This window comes from Varanus komodoensis, unplaced genomic scaffold, assembly GCF_004798865.1.
Source record: "Varanus komodoensis strain SLA01 unplaced genomic scaffold, ASM479886v1 scaffold15, whole genome shotgun sequence".
Lineage (NCBI taxonomy): Eukaryota > Metazoa > Chordata > Lepidosauria > Squamata > Varanidae > Varanus > Varanus komodoensis.
Window position 1 is genome coordinate 24704373 of NW_025335440.1, and position 25250 is coordinate 24729622.

General features: G+C 42.6%; 1 protein-coding gene across 1 annotated transcript in view; it reads right to left on the reverse strand.

Moving 5' to 3' along the window:
* The window catches only part of MALRD1 (MAM and LDL receptor class A domain containing 1), a 242556-nt gene that overhangs the window by 9529 nt on the left and 207777 nt on the right, over positions 1 to 25250 (reverse strand). The window contains exon 31 of the mRNA XM_044425030.1: positions 11516 to 11779. Coding sequence (XP_044280965.1) covers positions 11516 to 11779 — 264 coding nt within the window. The remainder of the gene's footprint in view (positions 1 to 11515; positions 11780 to 25250) is intronic.

The window sequence follows — 25250 nt, forward strand, 5'->3', positions numbered from 1 at the left end:
TATTTTCATTTCTATTTTTTAACTTAACCAAAAAAGCACTGTAGAGAGGAGAAGGAAAAGTTTAATCATCTTGAATCCTGAAAGCAGATCATATGGAGATTAGATTTTGCTAAACTCATCACCTAAAAAGCAACAAACAGCAATTATGTAACATGCATCCTGCAGTGCACATATCCCACAGCACGTTATCATCGTTACCAAACACAGATGGAGAAAAAGGATGTACTGATCATGCTCACATAACCCTAATCAGGGCTAAAAGAGGTCACAAAGTGGCCTCCTGTGTTTTGGGGTAGGAGCAGTCCTTTCCAATCAAGCAAAAGCATTAATGAGGAACACAAGGCTACACATGGAAACCTGGAACAGAAACACAGACTGGGGAAGCTCTGTGTAAAGAGCAACATATCACGGAGAATGGCAGCAAGCTGGGGGACCCTTTAGATGAAAGTCCGTCCAGGTGCCAGTTTTATTCAAGATATGTCCACTGCTCCTTTTCTCCCTCATCCTCACAGCGCCTGCAGATGTATCCAGAGACCAACTGCTTTTCCATGTAGTAATACTATGTGGCTTTGGATCTGCTTCTAAATGAGGAATCGCTTGGGCGTGGCTGATGGTGTAGGACTTGCCCACAGAAACAGCTGCCAGGGGCAGAAGAAAACCCCAGGTGACTGGCCTTCCTTATGTTGTGTAATTCAGACACAACCTTCTACTAGTTGGAAGCTCTTCTGAGAAATGTGGTTCCCAGGCTGCAGCATCTGCAACCAAAAGGCACTCTAGACTGCTAGCTTTCTCCGTGGTATGTTGATGTTTACACCAAGAGGGAGGGGACATCAGTTCTAGGTTTTCATATGCAACATTCTATTCTTCATTGTTGCTCTGGCTTGATGGGTGAGGAGTGAGGTCACAAGCTGCTTCACTTCCACTTCACTTCCACTTCTTTTTCAGGATCAGAGTATGGGCAAATGGTGGGCCAGTTATTTATTAGAAGTGGCAGAGCACACAGCCTGAATGCATAAGGTTCCATGTTCTGACCCCAGTGGACATTATATTATTTGGTATATTCCCCCCCAGCTCTGCATTTGCAACTGCTTTTGTTTTCCCCATAGGACCATGATAACAACTACTCAGACCTTTTTGGCACTGATTAGTTGCTGCCAGAAACACGTTTGATCTGCTTTGCAAGAGTTCTTCAGCTCAGAATAGATGTTCCTCTGGCTTAGTTCTTTGCTATTGCTCTGAACTGCAGCAGGAACGTCTAGCCTTACATTGTTTTTTTACCTCACCCATCTACCATCCATCCAGCTTACCCATCCCCCTTCTTTTTAGTACTAAGTGTTGATCCTACATGTATTGTTTACTGTTTATATCATGTTTTGATAACAAAGTTCTGAGTTATACATGAGTGGATTAGATGCAAGCTTAACTGCCTGGATAGCCACACAACCCAAGATGTATTGCAGCCAGAACAGTGGAAAACAGCAATCTGGAAGCCCAGCGATTCTGCTCCATGCTCTGTGCTAAGTCCCATGGCCAGGTGCCATGCTTCAGCCATGCTCCAGACCTACAATCAGGGCAACATCCAGGTTCTTTGCAGCTCTGCTATTATGGCAGAACTCAAGCCCAACAATGGCAATTTTGAGACTACAGTATAAGCTTCTGAGGCCCTAGAAAGAGACAGACCCAAAAGAGCCAATTGCATGGACCCAGAAGTCCCAGGAAGCATCTGAAACACCAGGAGAAAGCAGAGAAGGGCCGAGGCACAGCAGAGAGAGGTCTCTCTCTATACACTCTCTCTATTCTCTCTCAAATGCTGCAAATGAAAGTTGGTATACAATTGCCTACAGCCCAGCTGAGGTGCAACTACATATACTACCAAGTGTGATCTGGAATATATCTCCCCCTCCTAACAATATTCTGTATAGATGGATGTTTGGGGAAAGAGCTACTCAGGAGACCATCAATCAGGACGAAGGCAAGACTGTAAAAACAGCGATTGCAGAGGCAAAGACTTCTCTCTTCTTCAGGCGTTAAACCAGGTCAATGAGATCTGCACAATTTCATTCATCTTCCATCAGCACAGTTGCTGCCAAAGCAGGAGCCTCCAGTCACAACCTGGTTTGCACCAACTCATCTTCCGTTTGGGAGATATCCTCCTCAGGCCTGGCTCTTTGCTGCTGATCTGGGTTGCAGCCTGAAGCCCAGGCCTTGCATTGCTTTTTTACCTGGTCCATCCATTTCACCATCCAGGCTATTCATTCCCCATCCTTCTAGCACTAAGTATCAATCAGATATTCATTAATTGTCTACTGTTTACGATATCCTTCAGTTAGGGGTGTGTGGTGCAGGGAATTTCATTACCTTTAACCCTGATGAGTTTCCATGGTGTTTCTGATCCAAGAAGCAGCAGCTGACTGCAACAGATTCCTTACCTTCACCTTCTGGAAATACTTTGCACATTTTTTCCAGTTTCGGCCATTTGTGCAAATTGTAATTTGCACAGTTTGGGAAGGGGGATCTTGACATTTGCACAAATGGTGTTATAGTTGTCTGCTATGGAATCCTGCAGAAGCATGTGCCTTCTTGTCAAACTGTTGACTATTTCATCCTCAGTGTACTACTAGGTTTCGTCCAGCAGAGCCATAGAGCAGATTTATCAAAGAACTGGTCGATTTGTACCCCCATCCTTCTCTCCAACTTGCCATTGTGGAGAATGAAATTGGCAAGTTCTTCTGACAAGTAAGGAAAAGGACTTTGTGAAGTAATTTGGAAGGAAGGGTGAAATTGACAAGGATATTGACAAGAGGAAATACATAGCGGACAGATGGATTTGCACTCATGTAAGATCACTTTTTAAAAAATATACCATTTGTGTTTATTGGAAGAGCAAAAGCAAGAAATCAGTGCAAATTGCCACCATTAATACCTGCCTATTCCCCCACTCCCACCATCTTCATATTGGTTCATATTGGTACAGATGAGTCCATGCCAGCAGAGAAAAACAATATAATCTGCAAGGGCAAACTGGAAAAATCTGTCAAGGTTTCATCCCCCAAATGGGATTCTCATACATTTCTAGGTTCAAGAAAAGTTAAGTTTGTCAAACTTTATATCTGCCAAGGGCCTAGCAGCTCAGTAGGATCCTGCAGACAAGATGGGGCTGCTGCTCCTTTTCACCACCTGCAGCCTGCTGCTTCTCTTTGCACAGACAATGATCGTGGTGAGGAGGAGGAGCTGTAGCTGCCCCTGCTCTGGCACTGGCTTTTTGCCAGCATCAAGGAAGCAAGCCCTAGAAATGATGAGAAAGAGGATGAGGAGCATTTGCAACTGGTGACAGTGGTGATGAGAAGGGAGACATACCCTCATTAAGGGAGGGGGGGGAACCCATTAAGAATGTCTTACCCAAGAGGCCTCAAAGAACCCAGCAGCAAGCTCAAGGAAGCTCTGCAGGCTGACCATGGAACCTCCACAGCTGGACTAGACCATGGGCTGGAGCAGTGATGGTGAACCATTTAGAGACTGAGTTCCCAAACTGCAACCCAAAACCTACTTATTTATTGCAAAGTGCCCATACTTCAATAAAACTGAAAACTGAGGTTTTAGTTTAGAAAAAACAACTCACAGTCAGTCCAAGCAAATATATATATATCCTTGGCAGTGCACTGACCGGCCATGCGAAAGCTCAGACAAGGCACGGCTAATGAGTCGTGGCTTGTGACATCATCGCCTGGCGCCACTACCACTTTCCAAGTATGTGCATGGCCCCTATGCATGCTGTTATCCAATGCTTGGCTGTTGGGGCGATCTTGGGATAACTTGGCTCACGTGCTGACAGAAAGGGCTCTGCGTGCCCACTGTGGGACACGTACCATGGGTTCACCACCACTGCTCTAATCCTACACTGCAGCACTCCCCTAACCATAATATACGGCTAAATTTCCATTGAAAAGAGAGAGATTTTGAAAAAACCTTCCGTGAGGAGCTTTTTCTGCACAGCTCAACATTTCTGCCCCTTCAAAACACATTCCAACCATCAAAATCATGGCAGGACACCTCCTTTTTGTAACCCTAACCCTACCCTGGTGCACACCCCTAACCCTAATAGAGGGCTAAAGTTCCACTGAAAATTGGGTGATTTTGAAAAAAGCTTTTGTTGATTAGCTAAAACACTGTGGTTTGAGTTTAGAAAAAAGAACTCCCAGCCAATCTGAGCATATCCTTGGCAGTACACTGACCAACCATGTTAAAGCTCGGACGAGTCTCAGCTAATGAGTTGCAGCTTGTGATGTCATCGCTTGGTGCCCCTACTCCTTCCCAAACATGCACATGGACCTCATTTGCACTGTTATCTGATGCTCATCTGCTGGGGCAACTTGCCTCATATGTTGACAGAGAGGGCTCTGCATGCCCACTGTGGCACGTGTGCCATAGGTTCACCACCACTGGGCTAGAGGTTCTGCACCCCTGTTTTAAATGGAGGGATTCCTTTGTGCACACAAATAAGCTCACCCCTTTCTTATGAATGGGGACACTGTATGCATGGGTGCCTTCATCAGAACACTCCACTGCACACAGATATCTAGACCAGAGTTAGTTTGTGTCGGAAGAATTGTACTTGCTTTCATCTGAAATACTGAGAAACCAGACAAGGTTTTTCTCCACTGGAGATTCATCCTTTTCTTGAGTTGGGAGAAAATTCGAAAAGGAATAAGTGGCTACTGACCTATTTTGATTATACTGACTCCTCAAATACACACTTTTCATAGGTGTCTAAAAGTTCCATAAATAAAGCTTAAGTTCTACTTTATGAATGTGAAGTCCTGTTGCACCCATTCAGAGTCAGAGGAAAAAAATAGAACTTATTTATTCCATTCAGTTGATGACACATGGGTCAAGATGGACTCCAGTCAGAGTCAAGTGGTGCTTTTATTGATTGCCTCAGATTCTTGTATATTTCTTGCTTGATTAGACTTAATATATATTCCAGGTCCACCTAGTTCTGTTTTGTTTCCTCTTTTCTCTTGACCCAGTTTGTCTTCTAACCCAAAGTTGTAATACGATGCATACTTCTTACAGCTTTTGGAAGAAGTCTAAAACCAGAATGACTCAAAGCTTTCTTAACTAGTGATGGGACTTTTCCATCAAGGAACAAGGAAAAGTAATTCTGAGGGCAGAATCCAATGGGGTGCTAACACTTCTGCCAATTCCCTTACGCCCCACTAAGAAGAATATAGGAAAAATTTTGAGAAATACACAATGGATTCAAAAGAGTTTGGATTTCTATGAACCAATCTGTGGATTTTTTTTCAGTTTTCCAAGCTTTTCTCAAATTATATGGATTCTGCAGACATATGGACCATTTTTTCAAAACTTGGTATAATTTTATGGGGATTTACTAACAGAAAAAAAGTAGAAAACATACTGGAACAACACATTTCTTCCACTAAACTTTTTTTTTTTTTTTTTTTGCGGGGGTAGGGAGATTTGCACATGTTAAGAAATGTGAATTTGTGCATGAAGTCTGATTTCGTCAATGGAAAGACAATGAAATCGAGTGTGCCTGAGAATCCATGAAACACAAACAGAACAGATTTATACATCACTACATGCTAATTCCCATCTGCAAACATGAGGTTGTAGAAGGAAGATTTAGAATTTCTGGGAAACTAGAAAGGAGAGAAAATACTGGTTTCTGGAACAGGGCAGGTTGGCAGAAGCTCACATAAGGGAACTCTGCCAGTGTGTCCCAGTTGAGAAATGAGCAAAGCTGCCCCGTCAGTGTTTCTCTTGGGAAGTGCTAAATCCCACTTGAGCAACATAATCAGAGGCACAAGAGAATCAGCAGAAGGGTCAGCATCTGTTCTGAAGCTGTTAAATGACTGGAGGACAAAACATACCATTGTCTGCACAGTCACTGTGGGGCCATATGTATTCCTGCCCTTCAAGATATTGTTGGTTGTTATTTCTTGCTTAGGATGGCACACAGAAGGAGCTTTCTCTTCCCCAACGTATGTATACCCACAACAGCCTTGTGAGGTAGATTAGGCTAAAAGAGACTGTCTGGTCTAAGGTTAACCTGTGAACCCCATGGCCGAAAGGGGACTGGAATCTAGTGCCCCACAGCCCTAGCTCAATGCTTCTAACTGCTAACCCACATCCTTCTCCGCTTCTCCAGAACCCTTGCTCCAGGCTCTACACCCTGCCTAAAAATGTTATTTATTTTTCCATGTTTATACTCCTTCCTTTCATAAAATGTAGCAAACAACAGTAAAATCCACAATTAAAAGATGACTTAACCAAACTACAAAACCATCTAAAACTCAAATAAGAGCACATAAAAACAAACTACAAAACCATCCAAAACTGAAATACGAGCACATAAAAAGACAGCTGGACTGCAAGGAGGTTCTGGGGGCTCCATTTATTTGATCCATATTTGCATGCATGGTGCCTAGTGTGTGAGTGAACTTCAGTGTGGGAATATCTACAGTATAATGCAGAGGCTTGTTCTTGTGTTACTAGGGCTGCACCCTGCACCCACTTTCCTGGAAGTTAGTCCCACTGAACCCAATGGGACTTCCTTCTGAATCAAAGGCCAAAAGAGCAGGCTTGTACCTCGAGTCGCTGCTTTCTCCTCAATGCAGCAAGCCACTGAACAACTTGCACTACTGATCTACATGGGAAAATCCATATCTGCATGTAGCTTGGTTCCTCTGGATAGGAGTGATTTATCGGACAGAAGCTATGCACGTTTTTTTTTTCAAAAAATGGCTAATTAGATCTATAGTCATTGCCTTTAAGGAACCAACACAGTTAAGCTAGATAAAATGGATTTGTTTTGGCTTCTCTAAGTGTAATTCAACCTTGAGATAAAATGATGGTCATAAATATCCTCCTACACACCATTCAGCTGAAAGCATTCTAGTGCTTTACCCTCATTCAGTCAAGGAGGACAGCCGCCAATGAAAGGGAGAGACAGGTGCTGCTGCCAGCTATTTCCGCGTCCTTTGCTCCAAATTGAAACCTCTGGAGTTTGAACACCATTGATATGCAAAGCCTTCATGTTCTAACTGTTCAGAGAATCGTGCATAGGAACATCATCACCATGCTAGCCCAGAGCCACAGAGATGCTCCTATAGCCACCTGCCACACTCTCTGCCAACCCAAGGGGTCGGCTTTGCTTGAGATATGCCATCCCTTTGCAGTAGGAGTTCCAGTTGTGCAAGGGCCTTTTCCAGATACTTCATATACATACAAAAAGGCAACAGGCAATGCTTGCTTGCTTGCTTTTTGGAAGCCACATTGGCCAAGGGTTGAGAAATATTTTACACTGAAAAATCTGTTCATCCCCTCTGCCAGCAAATATATCTTCCCAAGGCATACTTGATGGTTAGAAGCCTGTAGCTCACAGGTGGGCCACCTGAACCCCATGGGCCAATGTACTGCAGCAACATTTCAAAAGCCCTTTGCATGCAATTAGCTCATGTGGCTGGCAAAAGCAATCCATTGCTTGGCATCCTGGTGGGTGGGAAGGAAAGGGAGAGAAAGGGGTGGAAGAGAAAAGGCCTGGACAGGTATGATCAGCTCACTTTTTGGTTCAGCCCCACCCCTGACTGACAACCACTGGCAACAGATTTCCTATGAGAAAGACTTGCCTACTATTACTGCCAGTTCTGCCTTCCTTCTGAAATTGACAATCATATTGGTATAACCTCTTGCAAGGGACAGCTGAAAATCCAGAGGACTGAGAAGAATGAAGCTCCATGTGAAGCAGGCCATAAGCACAGAACTAAGAGAATTCAGCTGCAGCATCTTATACCTGCCTACTCAGTATAGAGTCCAACTAATTTCAGTGGATTTACCTCCAAGTATTAGACTGCAGCCCAAACTGCAAGATGTCTACTGAAAAATAATGTAAATATTTTCAGTGGTGTATACAAATGGTGTATACGATTGCCATTTAGGAGTCCCCATTCAATTCAATGACATGCATTCAGAATCTGCTATGAGATGGACCAAGAATGTACAGGTAGAGTTCTTCTTTTATCTTCATTTGGTGCAGCTTATATTGAAGGCAATGTTATAGAATACAAATAAATTTACAAAGTACATATAGGAATAAGCATATATGCAGTTCTGAGGTTGTAGTAAAATGTACTTTTTATATAAGCTACTACTACCATCACAACTGCTAATACATATTCATTACTAATTTAGTAATTTAGTTAATTTTGCACCCAAACTCTTTTTTGTTTTTCTGTTGACGGCACTTAAATTGATTGTTCTAGAGAACTCCTTTATCTCTCTGACATATATAGTGGAGTTTTTAATGTCGAAAGCTGCATTACTTTTCATTACGGACAGTGGTAGGAGATGACCCAGTAGGGCTGGAGGCCCACATCTTTCCTTTGAAGACCCAGATCTCTGGGGTGCCCTCTGCCCCATCACCGTTCAGTCCACAGGGACAGAAGATTTCTGCTGAATCTGTTCCCTCCTGATCAGCAGGCTTTTTGCCTAAGAAGTGCTTCACCTCCTGCTGCCCCCTGCCCTTGTCTTGAATCTTTCAGCTTGAGGTTTTTGTTTTTACTTTTTCCCTGAAATCAAATGCCTCTCTCTGGACCATCATTTTTAAACTAAACAAATTGAGGTATCTTTAGGAAACAGGGTCCTTTAAACATGCACTTGCACAGTGCCTTAGAGCACATGTAAATCAACATAAGTACATTTGCACTTTTTTGTCCTGTGGGTCTGAGCTCCAGACCTTTTCAGTACCTAGCACCACACTGGATTGCACTGTTGAAAACTATACTATAAACTTGCAGTATAAATTACTATTTCTCCTGAAGGGAATTTATTTTCTCTCTCTCAGAGGATAGCAGCCCTCTCTGCTCTGGCCAATTCATGTCACACTGTGCTCAAAACAATGAGGAAAAGCAGATGCTAGCATTTCAGAGATTAACTAACTGTTGCCTATGAATCATTTTCTCTTTCCCTACCCAAATTATATTCATATACTCTAAGATTCACTCAGATGGTTTGGGTGCATGAAACCCATTACTGAGTGCTAGCAAGACAGTATTTAATGTACTGTACATAATGTAGGTTATGCACTACCTGTTTCACCAGAGGTGGCAGGCCTGCACACACCCAAAGCTGAAGAGCTTGGGCAGGTGGCGTATTGCACCCGTCCTGCTTGCAGGATCTGTGGGCACCTGGTTTGCCACGATGTAAGCAGAGTGCTGGACTAGATGGACCTTGGGTCCGATCCAGCATGGCTTCTCTTGTGTTCACGTCAACAGCATTAGCTGGCTAAACTTCAAAGAGGGAACCTTTGGCTCTCGGGATGGCAAACTCCGACCTGCACATTGCAACGTCGTCTTCTCAGGCCTAGACCGGCCCCATCCCCCCAGGGTATCTACTGGATCCTCCTCAACAGGAAGGGTTTAAGATTGCTTCCTGTTTCAGGTATACATTGCTTGAATAACAAGGTCTTCCTGGATTGTATGTGTTCTTCCTGACTTCGAGTCTTAAAAAAGAAAAGAGAAATCTCTTTCTTTAGTTCTGAATGATGATTTTGTCCCAAGCTCTTTGTGTCCACCTCGCCTCCATCTCCTGCATGCAATTTGGCCATTCCCTTAGAATTTACTTGCATGCAAATTGCTCTATGCTGCGACCCTCACATTTCAGATAACAGCACTCCATTCCCCACCCTGCCCACCTCCCCAAGTAGTACAAGACTTGTAGACTAGAGGACTTTCACAAAACTTTACATGAATTGACTGTTTCTGCAGTAAAAGACATTTAGGGCAATTGGAATAAGCACATGCCACTTTTATGTGCATCCATCCTCTGGAACTAAGCTTTGGAATTGGCATTGTTTGGGTCAGAATTGCTTCTTGGGTATCGGTCCTGTGTTCTTGAGCCAGTTGCCTGAAGCTATTGAAGCAGCAGCAGCAGCATGGATGTATCTGTGGGTCTCTCTTGGATAAATTGGACTGAGCTGGAGCTAGTTCTGACATACAGAGGAAAACTGAATTAAAGCCACTGTCAGTACCAGATGGTCTTACTCTCCTGAAATTTCTGTTTTGTCACCATGGAGGTCAAAAGGGCATTCTGAGTTTAATTACTTAATGCAAGCAATGATTTATGTGTCCCATTTACTCTGCCTGTAACACAACCCCTGAAGGACAGGCCATATCTGCACAAACTGGAGAGATGGAATTGCTGAGACTGCTGCCCGAATGGTAGCACTGTCTGATTTCTCCCACTTCGTTCCTCCTCCAGACTGGAGCAGCTGCAATAACCAGGAACTGGGCAGCCCAGAAAGCACAACATTATGTCTGCATCCAGACCCTGGATTGTCATTTTTCTAATAAGCCATGATCCAAAAGCCAACCACTGGCTTGAAACTTCCGCTTGCTACCTGATGTTGGTTGAGGCCCCATTGGTGAGGGTGTTCAAGAATAGGCTAGACATGCACATGGTGGGCATGTTGTGAGTGAAGCTGGCTGGAGCCAGGGGTCAGACTAGATGGCCCAGGAGACCCCTTCTGACTCACTCTGTTTCTGTGTTTCTATGTGCTAGAGGACACACAAGCTCGGGTGCAGCCCAGATCTTTCCATGACTGGTGAATTCTGCAGGAGGAGCAAAGTGAGAGCAATTGGGCAACATGTGCAAACTCGCTCGATTGTGACCAATAAACCAGAATTCTCGAGTATTTTCTCAGTTGCCATTTTGTACAGATGCTATGATGCCCTGGCTGAAGTAGCTCACAGAAATTCTGTTCCTGGTTTCTGTTGCCCCCCTGAACTCCCCCTTTAGAGCATATTTTAAATCAAACCATCCTAATCCACACTTCCTGAATTGACACACGAACTGGAACTGGAACACAAATGTCCTTCAGTCTTTGTACTTCCTTGAATTTTGAGATGCAGTTCTCTGCTTTAAAAGCATTCAGAAATTTGTATCCTAGGGAAAACTGCACACAATTATACATACACAAGGAGACAGTTCTAATTTATGCATTTCCTGTAGTACATACATTTTTGGTATGCATAAATTAAATTAAGTTTTCAGTGTTAAATAAAGTTTAAGATTACAAATAGAGTTTATACCCAGATTTGCTCTCAAAGGTGTAAGGAGCTACCAGAAGCTGCTATTCATTTAATGATCAAGTTGCCCTTGAAAAGCCTTTTCAGAAAGCCACAATCACTTCCTCACACTGCTCCCATAAACACATGTAATTAATGGTGATTAATTTCTGTGAAAACCTGGCTTTATAATGTCATCCAAACCACAAGTTCGCTTAGGCAATCAAGTTGCAATGTATTCTCATCTGAGTCCGCTTATATAGCCACTTTAAGTCACTCAGGATTGAAAAAACCTTTGTGCTGTTCTTGTCAATAAACTGCCAAAGGTGAGATTTAAAAGCTGAATCAAGAAAATGGGCCATATTTTGCTTGTTTTCTCCCAGTCCATGGCCCGATTTTCTCTGAACTGAAAGAAAGGTTTCACTTACGTTCTTGGCAATTTCCTCTTTGAAAGGATGCATGAAATGGCAACCACAGCTCCACTCAACAGGACAGCTAATCCAATGCCCAACCCTGTCCATGTATCTGCAGAGACAAGCGAGTGAGATAAATAAGCAAACATTTCCACAAAATCACTTGAAGTTATTATATTGATTTCATGGGACCCACCATTTTGCAGAGCACCAGTAGATGGAGTCAAAGAAGGCTCGGCTTTCATGTGGCAACGGTTTCCTTTCCACTCCTCTCCACATCTGATGACAAGGGGGGAAAATGTGGTGAGACATAAGAAAACCAGTATTCTAAATATCCAGCTACCAGTTGGCAACATGCAGAGAATAAAATGGCATGAACAAAACTGGCACTTATACAATATGAGGAATACATTCAATAACACAACAGATGGAAGAATCCAAATTGTGCCAATCTTCATGTAAAGGAGTGGCTAAGACTGGTTTGAAATCCGACACAGAATTAAAACATAAATCTTAAATATACAGAATGAACTGGAAGGCCTGGAAAGCAGTAAGTTGAAGAATCGTTGCCATAGAACTCTTCCATGGAAGAGTGGCCCCACCATCCTCTACAAAAGCTGGCTAATTTACACAACTCCTTATCCTTACCATTTTATTGGAAGAGATTATGAAACATTATAATTGAAAGAGATTATAAAACATTTGGAGCAGAACAGGCAACTGATTGGAAAGAACAAATTTTGCTTCTGTTTGTATAGTTTTAGTTTTGTTTTACATCTTCTTGTATATAGTTTTTTAAACAAATCCTCTGCAGAAATAGCAACACAAAACTTTTAAAAATTAAGCAGTATTTTGCTTGTATTTATTTTCTTTTTACTACTGTGTCCACCTCATCGATTATTTTATCAGTGGTTCATACACTGCTTTATCAACTGTTTAAGAGTAAAGACAAAATAGATTGTAAGCCCAGATACTGATAGTAAGGAATTTCAAGCAGCTTATGCAGAAACATTTTCCTTTTGATACAACTTCTGATATCTTCATATTGGTCAGTTTGCTAACCTACAAGGTGAGCAAGTCCAAGTAAATGTTGCAACCAGTCCAGGCTCAGAACCAGACACGACTTTGGAGGAGGAGAAGGTGGTCAGCACCATCGGTTCCTGCACATCCTGAGATAAGGAAGAAGCCAACAGCCACTGACAGACAGAATGATGCTGCAGTCTTGGTTGACACCCCAGTCAGGGCTGTGACCAGCCAGGACACACAAGCTCCTCAGACTCTGCAAGAAATTCAGGAGGTCCATCTCCTGTGGTGGCAGACTTGGGCTGCCTGTCAGGGTACACTCATCCCCTTGATCCCAGTATATGCTAGAGGGAACTTGTGGTAGGGTCCTCCTTTGAACTCTCATCTGATCTAATGGGCTGGTCCTGACAGCAAACACACAGGCAAGGCTAATCCCAGGGGAATGCTAGTACCCACCAAATCTAACTTGGTTCTCCCTGCATAAATTCCACACTGCAGCACATGAATGACCGCATTCCAGATATGGACAGGGCCATTGTCTTCAGTGTCTGTTCCATAAGAAGAGCCACCTAGCACTGGACCAAGGACCTAATTAGCTTAACATCCTGTTCACACAGTGGCCAATCTGATCTTTATGGGAAGGCCCCATGTGCTTCAGTATAGCTATCATGACTAATGGCCTTTGGTAACCTTATCCTCCATAATCCCCCTTTCAAGCCATCCATGATGCTGGCTGCCATCAAGGCAAGCAAATCCCCTAGTTCAACTATGTAGCTCTAACTGTCCCGAATCTCCCACCAATCAGCTTCATGGGATGAACCCAGGTCCTACTATTGTGAAAAAGGGACACAAATGTCTCCCTATCCATTTTCTCCATACCATACACAATGTGTACCCCACTCTCATACCTTCCCTCACTTGCCCCTCCCCCAAGCCGAACAGTTCAAATGTTGTCACTTTTCATCATGGTAAAGCTGCTCCAGTCCCCTGATCATTTAGTTTCCCATTTCTGCATGTTTCCAGACACTACTGAATCCTGGCTGCATTGGCAGGGACTGCAAGTTCAGTAGCTGGCAAAGAAGTGATGCTGGCCTCGCCTCTAAAAACCTATGCCATTCCGCATGTGCTCATATGTGTTACTGCAGAGATCACACCTCAGCTTTGCTCCAGAACTCTTGTGCCCTTTTCCAGCCCGGGGTCCACAGAGGCGTTCAGGTCAGGGGCAGCAAAGGTGCAGGTCAGGCGGTTATAAAAATGCCACCCGTTTGGCAATCTGAAGCAGTGTGATAACCATTTCTATACACAAAATATTTCTACATCCAGACGAGGAGCATCCTTTCCTTGCCAGCATATGGGAGATGAGAGATAAACTAGCTGGCAGTTATCTAGGTAACCAACCTGTCATCATCCATATCCTCATACACCCAACAGCCGCATTTGGCTGAAGGCACAGGCACACGGTAAGAAGAATCATTGACTCCTCCAGTTTGGTCCTCTACCCATATGGGCCAATATGGGAGAACAAGAGACATTGTTCCCGCACTGATATGTGACTGCAAAATGGGACATTCCTTTTCTTATTGAGGAAACAATTATTTAGTCGTAACATTAAAAAAAATAGAAGCTTCTTTCATGGGAAGGGGGAAGAAAATATTGAGGAAATTCAAGGACCAGTTTTGGCACACCATTAACTCTATCGCTTCCCTGGGAGGAGATACAACATTGTCCTGCCCCCTCCCACACACACACACCTGTGTGGTGGTAGCTGCAGAAGGGGGGCCAGACTGCCCTCCAAAGAAAAAGCAAATGCCCTCTCAGGGGGGTAAAAGGGAAGCTGTGTGTTGCTGATGGGGATCCCTACCTATCCCTGCCCCCCTTTCAAATTTAGCTTCCTACAAATAAGACAGAGAATTTTGGGAAGCCACATTCACACATATCTAGGAGAAGTTAATTATCCAGTGAAAGAATGAACACATGAGTTATACAACATATATATTATGTATATATGTATCACAAAAATTAGGCAATTATGTAGGACTGGACACATGACTATGCATTTGCAGATATTCTTACTGATATGATGGTAAATGTGCACCATCCTAAACCTGAGAGATACCAGCTTATCTGTCTGCTGGTGTCCCTCAAGTTGGACTACCATGATATAATATTATCATAATCTTATGCCTGTGCTATGCCAGTTGTACTGGCTGCCAGTCCTTTTCTGGGATCATATTAAAATGGTGGGTTTGATTTTAAAACTCTTCATGGATTACCACAGGGTACCTTAAGGATCACTTTGTTTCTTATGTACCTATCCTTATAACAGAGGGCCTTCTAAGGTGCTTCTAACATCGGGGGGGGGGGCTACCACAGAAAGGGGCTTTTTGGTGGTGGTGCCCCAACTACAGAACTTGTTTACTTTCAGCACCCTATGAAGATGTTTTCATTTTCCTGAGCCTTTTCAATGCAATTTTAATCTAGCTGACTGTTTTATGTTGCTTTTATACTTCTGTGAATTTTAGCTTTTTAATTTATATTTTAATAGTAATTTTCCTTTTTGTAAAGGGACATAGGAGTAGGGTTGAAGCCCTGTATTAAATTATTTTAAAAATAAAATAAAATAAAAAAAGAAAGGGAAAAGTTAGAGACAGCAGAGAAGAAGCTCCATTCCTTGCCAAAGAACTGACTTCACTATGTTAAGTTCTGTAGAGGTTCTGATGCATTTATTTTCTTGACTATGCAATTTGGTAAAGCTCTGATCCCCCCAGAGTATCATGAGTTCTTAAGTTCCTACAGTTGCAATAAGTCCCTTCAAACTGCAGTTTTTGTTTAAGCACAAATGCAATGGAAGAGGTATAAAGATTTGCATGCAACTACAATAATCAGTGCCAGTAAACTGGTGTTTTAAAAGTAACGGCTTCTTGAAGAAGTTTTAAGAATTGATGCCAGTGATTACATTTAAATGAAGTGAGTCCTTTAATTATCACTGGAAGGGCTTCCAGATAATCACTGGACTGTTCAAGACTGCTTCTTAAAAGTCTAGGGATACTGCTTAGATGGAAGAGCAAGCACCAGCTTCTGAGACCATGACTATTAACAATGAAAAATTATTTTAGTGTGACCTGATCTTGAACCTGTTAATATCTTAGGCAGAATCTTTCTAGGAGCCTTCATGCAGAGAGGCTGCAATACTATCAAACATTTCTAATCCGCAGCCTAAGCATGAAACCTGTCCTTAGTGCCATTTTGTGGACACCTGTCAATTATTCAGAAGGAGTGTATTTTTTAATACGCAGGTGTGGGCAACCTGTTTTCTGTCAAGTAGCAGATTCTGTCATGGGTAATCTGCCAGGGACCACATGGCCATGGAGAGCAAGACCAAACCCAGCAATGGCTGGGGCTGGGACCACAGCTAAAGTCAGTGTGTTGCCCCTTTCTCTGTCTGCCCCCCACATTTCCCTCTCCCCTTTCTGCCTATGCAACAGGCTGCCAGGAAAGGGACAGCTCACTCTAGTCAGTGGTCTGAAGTGACTGTATGCAGAGGGCTTTTGAATTTAGGCTGAGGGCCACATGGCATTAGACCTTTCTAAAGGGTTCTAAGTGCTTAAAGCTACAGTGCACTGGGGGTCTGGGATTACTGTTCCCCACCCACTTTGCCTGCAGCTCTGCCCATCACTGGAATGGGACTTCTAAGAGCTTCTCTGGAACTTGGCTCTCAGGCTAGAAGAGGTTTTGCACCCTTGCTTTAGTCTACCTGATCATTTTTGCCCACTCACAAGAGTTTTAATCTGTAATCTTACTACTCTGATTCATTGCCCTGCTCTTCCTCTGATCTACCCTCTCTGCTCTGAGAGACAAATTTATCTCTCATTTCAAATGCCATATTTTTCATTGCAAGTTAGTGAGCAAGTGGTAGGGGCAGGGGTTTGGTTTCCCCCAGATGAGCTCAAACATGTCCACCTGCTCCCCTGCTTCCCATACCCTGCCACAATATCCTGGTTAGCTGGGCCTGTGTTTAGGAATTTACATATGTGATGCAAGCAACACAAGTGTTTTCTTGAACTGATCCAAAGCCAAAACCACTTATCTCATTCGTGGTGTTACTTGCAAATATCTGTTTTTACTTTTGCTGGACCTGTGAAATTGCAGCTCTCAGGTTGTTCAAGTCATTTGAACTCCACTGACTTGCAAGTAGGACACAATCAGGGATCTCTTGCAGGAGCAGGGAGGGGAATGACTTTCACCGGAAAGCCAAGAAGTTTTGGAGAAGTTCTTCGGAGAAGTTCTACCCAGCACAATTCTAGTGCTGGGTAGGACCAAAGAGGAAAGAAAAAAGGGGAGCCAAAATACCTGCATAGCAGAGCTTAAAGCCCTTAGTAGAGGCAATTCCACCTCTGAGAATGGAAAGAACATGCAAAAACTAGGAAACCTCTAAATGATCAGAAAGGAAGCTTGAGCTGGGGAAAGTGGATGAGGAATTCTGGACACCCTAATGTGAATCCTAAGAGGGCTTAAACTTCCCCAATCTTGCTCGATTGCCTGCAAAATTATCAGGAGGGGCACTGCAGCTGCCAGGGGTGCTGCAGACAAGCTGTATCCTGGCATGACAGACGCCCTGGGCTTGGGTGGTTCCCAAGTCTGGAGGATAAGCCTATTGCCTGTTTCCCTCCCGCTGAACAGCTGGTTCATAGGTTGGTGGTACACTTAGATCCACTGCCAGGGGCCCCAAGTGACGGAGGCAGCTGAGAGTGTCTTCAACCAGCTTTAGCCGGTTTGCCAGCTACAGCCTCTCCTGGACGTGGATAGCTTGTCCACAAGTGCTAGTAACCTCATACTGCATTACTGCCATGTGCTGATATGGAGCGGCCCTTAAACCTGGAGCTAGTATGGAATGCAGCAGCCTGGTTATTGCTACGAAACCCCCTCTTCAGCATGCAACTGCTTTGCAAAAGGGACTGCACTAGCTGCCCATTTGCTATCAGGCCAGGTTTAAGCTGCAGGTACCAGGATACAGAACCCTAAACCACTTGTGAGCAGGATATTGGAAGGAGTGCCGCCTTCCTTACCTACCTGCCTGGTGACTGGGGCCACTGAAGGAGATACCCGTGGAGGCTGCACATGGCCTTCTGGCAGAATTGGAGTCCACCAGGAGAAAAGCCTTTTGCGTGGCTGCTCCACTTATGCAACTCCCAGTCCTGGGAGGGAAGGCAGAGTCCAAACACTGTGTAAAGGTCAGCACAGGCTGGAGATGACTGCGCTCCAGAAAGCCTTCCTTGCTGACCAGGCGTGGTCTTCATATTATCCTATTTCATTGCACTGTTTTTATTCTTGTATTTGTTTTATCTTTCCATTACTCACTGATATGGAAGCTGTGTAGATATGGAGCACTATACAAATGCTGTAAATAAATAATTAAATAAATAATTTAGACACCGTTTGTCATATCTGCATTATGGAGTGTGTAAAAGCAGAAAATGACCATTCATTCCAGTCAAAGGATGCTGAATATCTGCTTCCCACAGTTATTTACCTCCTGAATATCTTTCCCATGAATGAATCTGCAAAGCTGTGATAAAATTTAACTGTCAGTTATTCTGCAGGCTTGAACAACAGTGGTATTTCATTGTATGCATTATGTCACACATCTCCTAAAAGCAATGCTGTGATAAAATTCTGTGCTTCTTGCTTTATTTTATTTTTTTAAGATTGTGGTGTGGTATTCTGATCAGCTGAAATAGCCTGTTTCAATTGGAGCTTGCCAACATGGGGCATTGCTCCTGCCAGGTGGATGGCAGTACGCATTGGAGAGAATAAATCATTTTGTCATTCCTAGTGAAAGTAAATTCATCTCTTCCCACAGAGAACAGTATTACACAATGATGTCTGAGGAAGCTCCTTTACACTGGAAAAAGCAGGTGCCGAAGGAGAGCTGCACATTCCACCCCAAATATGGGTTGTCTCTTCTTTTAGAATTTGCATTAAATGGGTAGCAATGCTGATGAAAAAATGCAGAATACCATTTAAAGTTTTCTCCTTAATTAAAATCTAAACATGCACAGTACAATCCCATGCATGCATGTTGCAATTAGATCCCATTGACTACCCAGCAAGAGTGCGTAGTGTTGCAGCTTCAGTCCATCCCCCTACCAGCAAACACCAACCCTAATATCGTTTACCCCGTCTTTCTCTAACTATTCACTGCCTGAAGATGCAGTGGCTGCTTGCTGCTCTCAGGAAGGCCACAGGAGCCTCAACAGCAACCTTGGAAAACTGCTCTGAGGCTACAGTTGGGGCTTCAGATTCAGAGTACCCTCCACCATACCAGGCAACCACTGCAGTTCCTTCCATGCTAGCTGTGGTGCTGACGTCGCACCTGCAACTTTGGAGCTGGAGTTATGGAGACAGGGAGGGGAGCAGGAAGGCTCCACTGGATATCGGGCATCCTGCTGGGGCCTCAGCCTGTCGTTGAGCCCACGTACCACAAATCAGCTGCTTCAGGGCTCAGCAGGGCACAGAAAGTGCTGATGCTTCTCTGTGCTTCTCTCACCCTCCACTGGATGCCAGTGGTCCTCCAAGTTCAGAGGTTATGGGTAAACACACAGGATGACACCCTAAGTTGCTTCAAACTTCAGTTATGAAGAGTTGCAATTTATACAAGTCTTATGTTTTTATTATAGTTATATATTTAGGCTACAAACAGATTTGGCATCTTTAAATGGGAAGCAATCTATCCATATTTCAAATAAATTAAAAAAAAAGAATTCAATGTTGTCCTAAAATATTTCCACACGATTAACCAAACTACCTCTTTCATAGCTGAATAGCTTGGTCACCTTGTGAATTCTTGGAAGTGATAGATAGAATCCCCTCTGACATCTCCCCACAGTTTATTCTAATGTACAGCTAGAAACATTTTGCAATGTTGTGTGTGTGTGCAGTTTTTGAGCACCTGGGGGGATTAATTTTCATCTTTTTATTGTTTTCCATTAAAAAATTATGGGACATGCCTGCACATTGGGGACAGCAGGGCTGTACCACATTCTTCTGCAGTTGAAAACAATGGAATAAACAAACAGAAAAGACTCTGGCATGCGCACCATGATTCAAAGAGACACAATTCATGCATGCATCAGCTGGAGAGCTCCCTTTGAAGCTGCATGCCAACAAAGCTTCAAAACTCCATTTAATGACTCCCCCAAGTCTAAAAATAAATTAGGAGTTTAGGCAGGGGGCACCTAAATGAAACTAAATACAGTGCCCATACAGTCTAAGGGGTTTTGTTTTGTTTTTGTCTAGGCTCACATCTAGTGATGTGAGGTAACCGTTTTTTTAATTTAGAAGTTTGAAATGCATGCGCAAGTGTTCTCTTGGGGGTAGTACTATGACCTCCCCACCCACAAAGCAGGTACTTGTACTCTCCAGGTTACAGCAATCATCCCCAAGGGACAAGGAATTTGCAAGAGTGTCCTGCAGAAACCTCAGGTTAGAAATCAACATACATCCCACACTCACTTGTGAACTGCTGAATAAATGTTTACTTGCACATCCATGTTATTTTGGCAGACTGTTTTGGAAGCCTGTCAAATGTGCATTGTGCCTTTTCACAGAAGTGGCCTTCTATGCCATTTTTTTCAAAATATTAATTTTTTTCAAAATATTAATACAGATAACCCTCACATGGACCCCCATGGATCTTGTATAACTATTTTTACCTGTGCTGTTGTTTGTTTATTTGGTTTGGTTTTGACATTCAGTGTATGGCTTTCCTCCCCACCCTAAGAAAAAAGAATGGCAAGGTAACTGTGAACAGCCAAAGCACAATTCAGGCTTTTCAGGATAGGCATTATGTAAACTGATAGTTTTAATCTTTGCAGGATTAGTTCATTTTATTGCTTTGCTGCTGAGCATGACTGGGGATTAGTGATTACTTGCTCCTAATTTAGGGTGTAATCCTATGCACGTTTGGAGAGAAAAAAGTCCTACAACTTCTAGCATTCCCTAGCTAACATGAATATCCAGAAATGCTGGGAGTTTTCTGTTAGACTTCTGTTACCTACTGAGAGAGGCGATATTAAATTACTGTGTTCTATCCACTATAGCAAAATAGTATTGTTTTGCTATGGAAAGGAGAGAGAGAGAGAGAGAGAGAGAGAGAGAGAGAGAGAGAGAGAGAGAATGAGAGATTGAGATTAAATAAGAGGCAACGAATTACAAATCATGATGGCAGGCTGGGCTGTTGGACCCAAAAAGCTTTTGAATGCATCCTTGTTCTCCACCCAACCCCCACATTTTGGGCAATGCATGAGAGAGAACCGTGAACAGGGGCTTGTGCTTCCAAGTGTGATATTATTAGTGTGAAAATATGCCCCCATGGAAAACTGCAATTCTTTTCATGGTAAGAATCACAAAATCCCTATGCAGAGACAATTCCCAAAGATGAAAAACCCATATTCCATATTTGTGCTACACTTTATTCTTATGCCTCCTCTCCTACTATCAACTGAGCCAGCATTTATGTCTCTAAAAGGTGAATTATGCAGCACAGAGGGACTAGAATACATGACTAAGACACTTACTCTTCTTCTAAGCACTGAAAGAGCCCTGCTAGGTATAAGGACAAGAACATTCAGCAGAGCAGCCATGAGGATAGAAAAGGGATGACAGCGGTGGAAAAATCTTGGGCCAAGCAAGCTGTTATGCACCGGGAAATAAAAGGGAACAACAAAAACAGAGCCCATCCTCACCCTAAATTGTGTGTGCTAGTTGCTGGTTATTATTATGACCAATTTTGATGGAAATACAATTATTTAAAGATAGGTGTATTTCTTTGTTTTTATAAACCTGTTTTTAGACTGCTCATATCTCTCATAACACACACCAATAAAACTGTCTTGCAAAATGATGCACGCTGCACATACACAAACTAGGGGTAAGTCATTTCTGAGGTACTGCTTGGAAAAGCTCCTCTTGAGTCCAACCCACCCATACTTGAGACCCGGGATTCTTCATCAGCAGGCAGAGAAAGGATGAAAGGCACCAGAGCAGGTCCAGCTTCAAACAGAAGAGGGCAGTGTTGCTGTGCTGCATATTATATACTAACTAATGGATTAATACATTTACTGCCTCTTGTGATTAAGCACCTGCACTGAAAATCTAGATGGGGTGAAAAGATTACTTGCATTTCGGCACCCTCCAATCTGGAAATGGTGAGAAGCAACAGTGAGGGAAAGCTTTTCATCATCTTGCTATGTAAAACTCTTCTGGTATTCAGATAGGCAGATGAGAATGCAATTACAAAGAGATCTATAAGCAGTAGAGCGAAAGATTGCTTCAAAGATCCAAAATCAATCAATCAATTTTTGCCCAAACATCACATTTCTTTAGACTGCTCTTTTTCTTTCTATTCATAATAAAGGAAATTACTCTGAATATTCGGTAATAGGATTATTTTTACTGTGTTTGAAGTGATCTCTTTGCATATTTGGCTAGAGCAAAGGACATCCACTCTACCTCTTGTCAACATTCACAAGAACTAAGTTTACAAGGCAATTGAAATAAGGGCTGAACTGAAAAATGCATATCTTCCTCAAGTCACCATATACTGCCATCTAAGAGGAGCTTTAGGATCCTATGAAGCAGGTGCTGAAAACATGTTGATGATCGACTTCATCAGTACCTCTAAACAATATTGGTCCTACAAGTAACTGCTTGAGCTTCTCAATTCCCTACAATTGATTTTCTTTTTATTTTAATATAAGTAAGGATCAAATGCTTGGAAAGGTTCTTTAGTTACTATAATCACAGTTTTAAGGTACAATTCTGTTTGACTGTTTTATTGTTTTAATTTTAATTGTACTCAACTTCTTCTGTAACACCTCTTCATTTTGTTCTTTCTGCTGCAAACATATTTTATATCCCTGATGCATCTAAAGCAGCAGTCTTTTAATATGTGGAATAAGACCCAGAAGTGGACTGTAAGTGACCCTCAGATGAATCATGGAATTGCTGCCCCCAACAGTTAATTTTGCGGGAAGAATAGCCCAAGGCCTTTAATGTTGGGCTCCACCCATCCAACTATATGGGCTCTTGGAAGTGGATCCCACATTGCAGGTTAGGATTCCAAGTGGATCTTGGTTCTTAGCCAGTGGAAGTCTAGTTTTTTTGAAAATATGCAACTTTTCCAATAATGGAATTTTTAATCTCATAGTGAAAGTGTTTCAATAAAAAATCTAGTGCCCAGTCTGTGTCCAAAGAGCATATTATAACCTAACACTATACTCTAAGCATGCAAGCTAGTATTCCAAAGCTAGATTTAAAAGATTTGTTTTCAGAGGCACAGGGCATTATTTCCACTAGTCAACAAATGATCTGTCTTCTTTTCATCATTTGGAACAACTGTTTAGTCAGTGAACTGCTACATTGTGCAAAATGAAACCCAATATCCCATAATAAGACTAGAGATATATCAGCCACTGACTAGATGTACACCTCTTAATAAGGAGGACTCTCTCGGCATTCTAACACACTAAAATTGCAGAGGTTTTATTTTGCACTCTCTACATAGCAGTATTTCAACAAGTAAATAAGAGGCCAAAACAAAGCTGATTTATGTTCACTGTAATCTAATGCATCTTATTATGCACAATGCTGGAAGCTACAGAACAGAAACTTTATAAAAAATACATTAGGAATCAGACATATAGGAAGGCTCAGTTTCAATAGGCCTGTTTGAGAGAAATTTGTAAGAATTAGGGCCAAGATCCAAAAGGTTACGTTACATGTGTCCGAGGACTTCTGGTGTTCTTCTTCTGAACATTCCATTCCATGTCATAAGGAGAATTGAAAAAAATTCTTTGCTTTCAGAATGTGGATTCTCATGTGACATGGATGGCAGGTTTTTGAAAAATATAAGCTTAAAGATATGTGGAACTAGTTTGTACTTCTTCCCTGCCCCCAAAAGGCTACAAATATGGAATGCTACATTTTTAGGAGCTAAATGGCAGAACATTAGGGAGACTAAGCAGGTTTCTAGTGTAGTTCCTGCATATAATTCAATGGTGACCAAGTTTAATTTCATTTTCAATTTGAGTGGTCCCTATCTGCATTTCTGGGACTGCAGATGGTGCAGTAGTTTAAACCACTGTGCTGCTGGGCTGGTAGATCGAAAGGTCGCTGGTTCGAATCTGCACAACGGGGTGAGTTCCTGTTGCTCTGTCCCAGTTCCTGCCAACCTTGCAGTTCGAAAGCATGCAAATGCAAGTAGATAAAAAGGTACCACTTCGGTGGGCAGGTAACAGCGTTCCGTGCACTTTGGGGTTTAGTCATGCCGGCCACATGACCACGGAGACTGTCTGCGGACAGTCGCTGGCTCCCTCGGCTAGGAAACGGAGATGAGCAGAGCCCCCTAGAGTCAGGCATGACTGGACTTAATGTCAAGGGGAAACCTTTACCTTTACCTGCAATTCTACCTAAAGGGTATGTGCGTTCCTTTATCTGGGAAACAAAAAGGATATCAAGTATAACAAAAGTGCTGTTCACTGGGATGTGAATAGAGCTCTGCAAATTCATGAACCCCACCTTATCAGGGTACCTGTTTGCACTGAAGTTCTACTCATGTTCAAGTGAATACAAGTAGAATTCCTGTTTGATCTCGCTGGTGCAACATGGCAAGGTTTGGACTGAGAGGGCTGGTGCTCTGCAAGACACAAGAGATGGGCCACCATGCACAACTCCATTCCATCACTACTCTGACCTTTCACATGGTTGTCCAAATGCTGAATGGAAATCAATGCACACCTTGAGCTGAAAAGTTTCTCCTGTCTTGTAAGATTTGCCAGTAACCATTGTGACTGATACAGGACAAGGCTGAGAGAGAACTGCTTGTTTAAACCTTTGCAGAAACTTCATGGCAAGACTGAGATTTGACTTCAGTTTAGCTTATGGTCAAAACCATCAGATAACACATCCATTCTTTCTTCATTTCCCTGTACTCAGATATACCTGTAGGATTAGCTTATATTGTAGATAGCTATTTACTTACAAAATGTCCTATATTTCTCATATGTCTTTCTATAGCCTGAACAATTAAAAACAATTAAAATATATTGCCAGATATAGTCAGAAGAGGTTGCATTCTACAACAGCCAGAAAATGTCATTTTTGAAAACATGAAAACAAGTATGGAGAGGAAAGGATTGGAGCAAAGCACTCATGGAAAAGAAGTCTGTGACTGTTCTATTGCCTTTCTGAGGGTGACCTATTGCAAAACTGTACTTTGCCTTTCAAACATAATTATTTCTGCTCAGCACTGAAAGTTTGCATTTGATTCCTGTCTCTAAATGCTAGTTTTGGCTTTTTTATGATTGCTGTAATGAAGCTGCTAGCCAGGAGGTTTCAATAAAAGAGCTCCTTTCCTATTTCTCTGGTCACCCACACAGCCAAAAGGAAGCTGAACTGTTTGATAACATGTCTCTTATGGTTTGGGCCTAAGCCTTCTTCCAGGAATATGCTGCCAAAAGTTTGGCTTGCACAAACAATGCATTGTGGGCGACAACCTCACTGGAATCTAAGCACTTAGGAACTAGAAAACTAAACTGTAGAGACTACAGACAAGTTACATATGTCATGATTAGGAAAGCATAGCTTGTACCCCACTTCTGGAATTGGAGATGTGCTGACTTTGAGGGGGTTATGCAGCCAAAGCAAGCAGCCCCCCAGATCTTAAAAT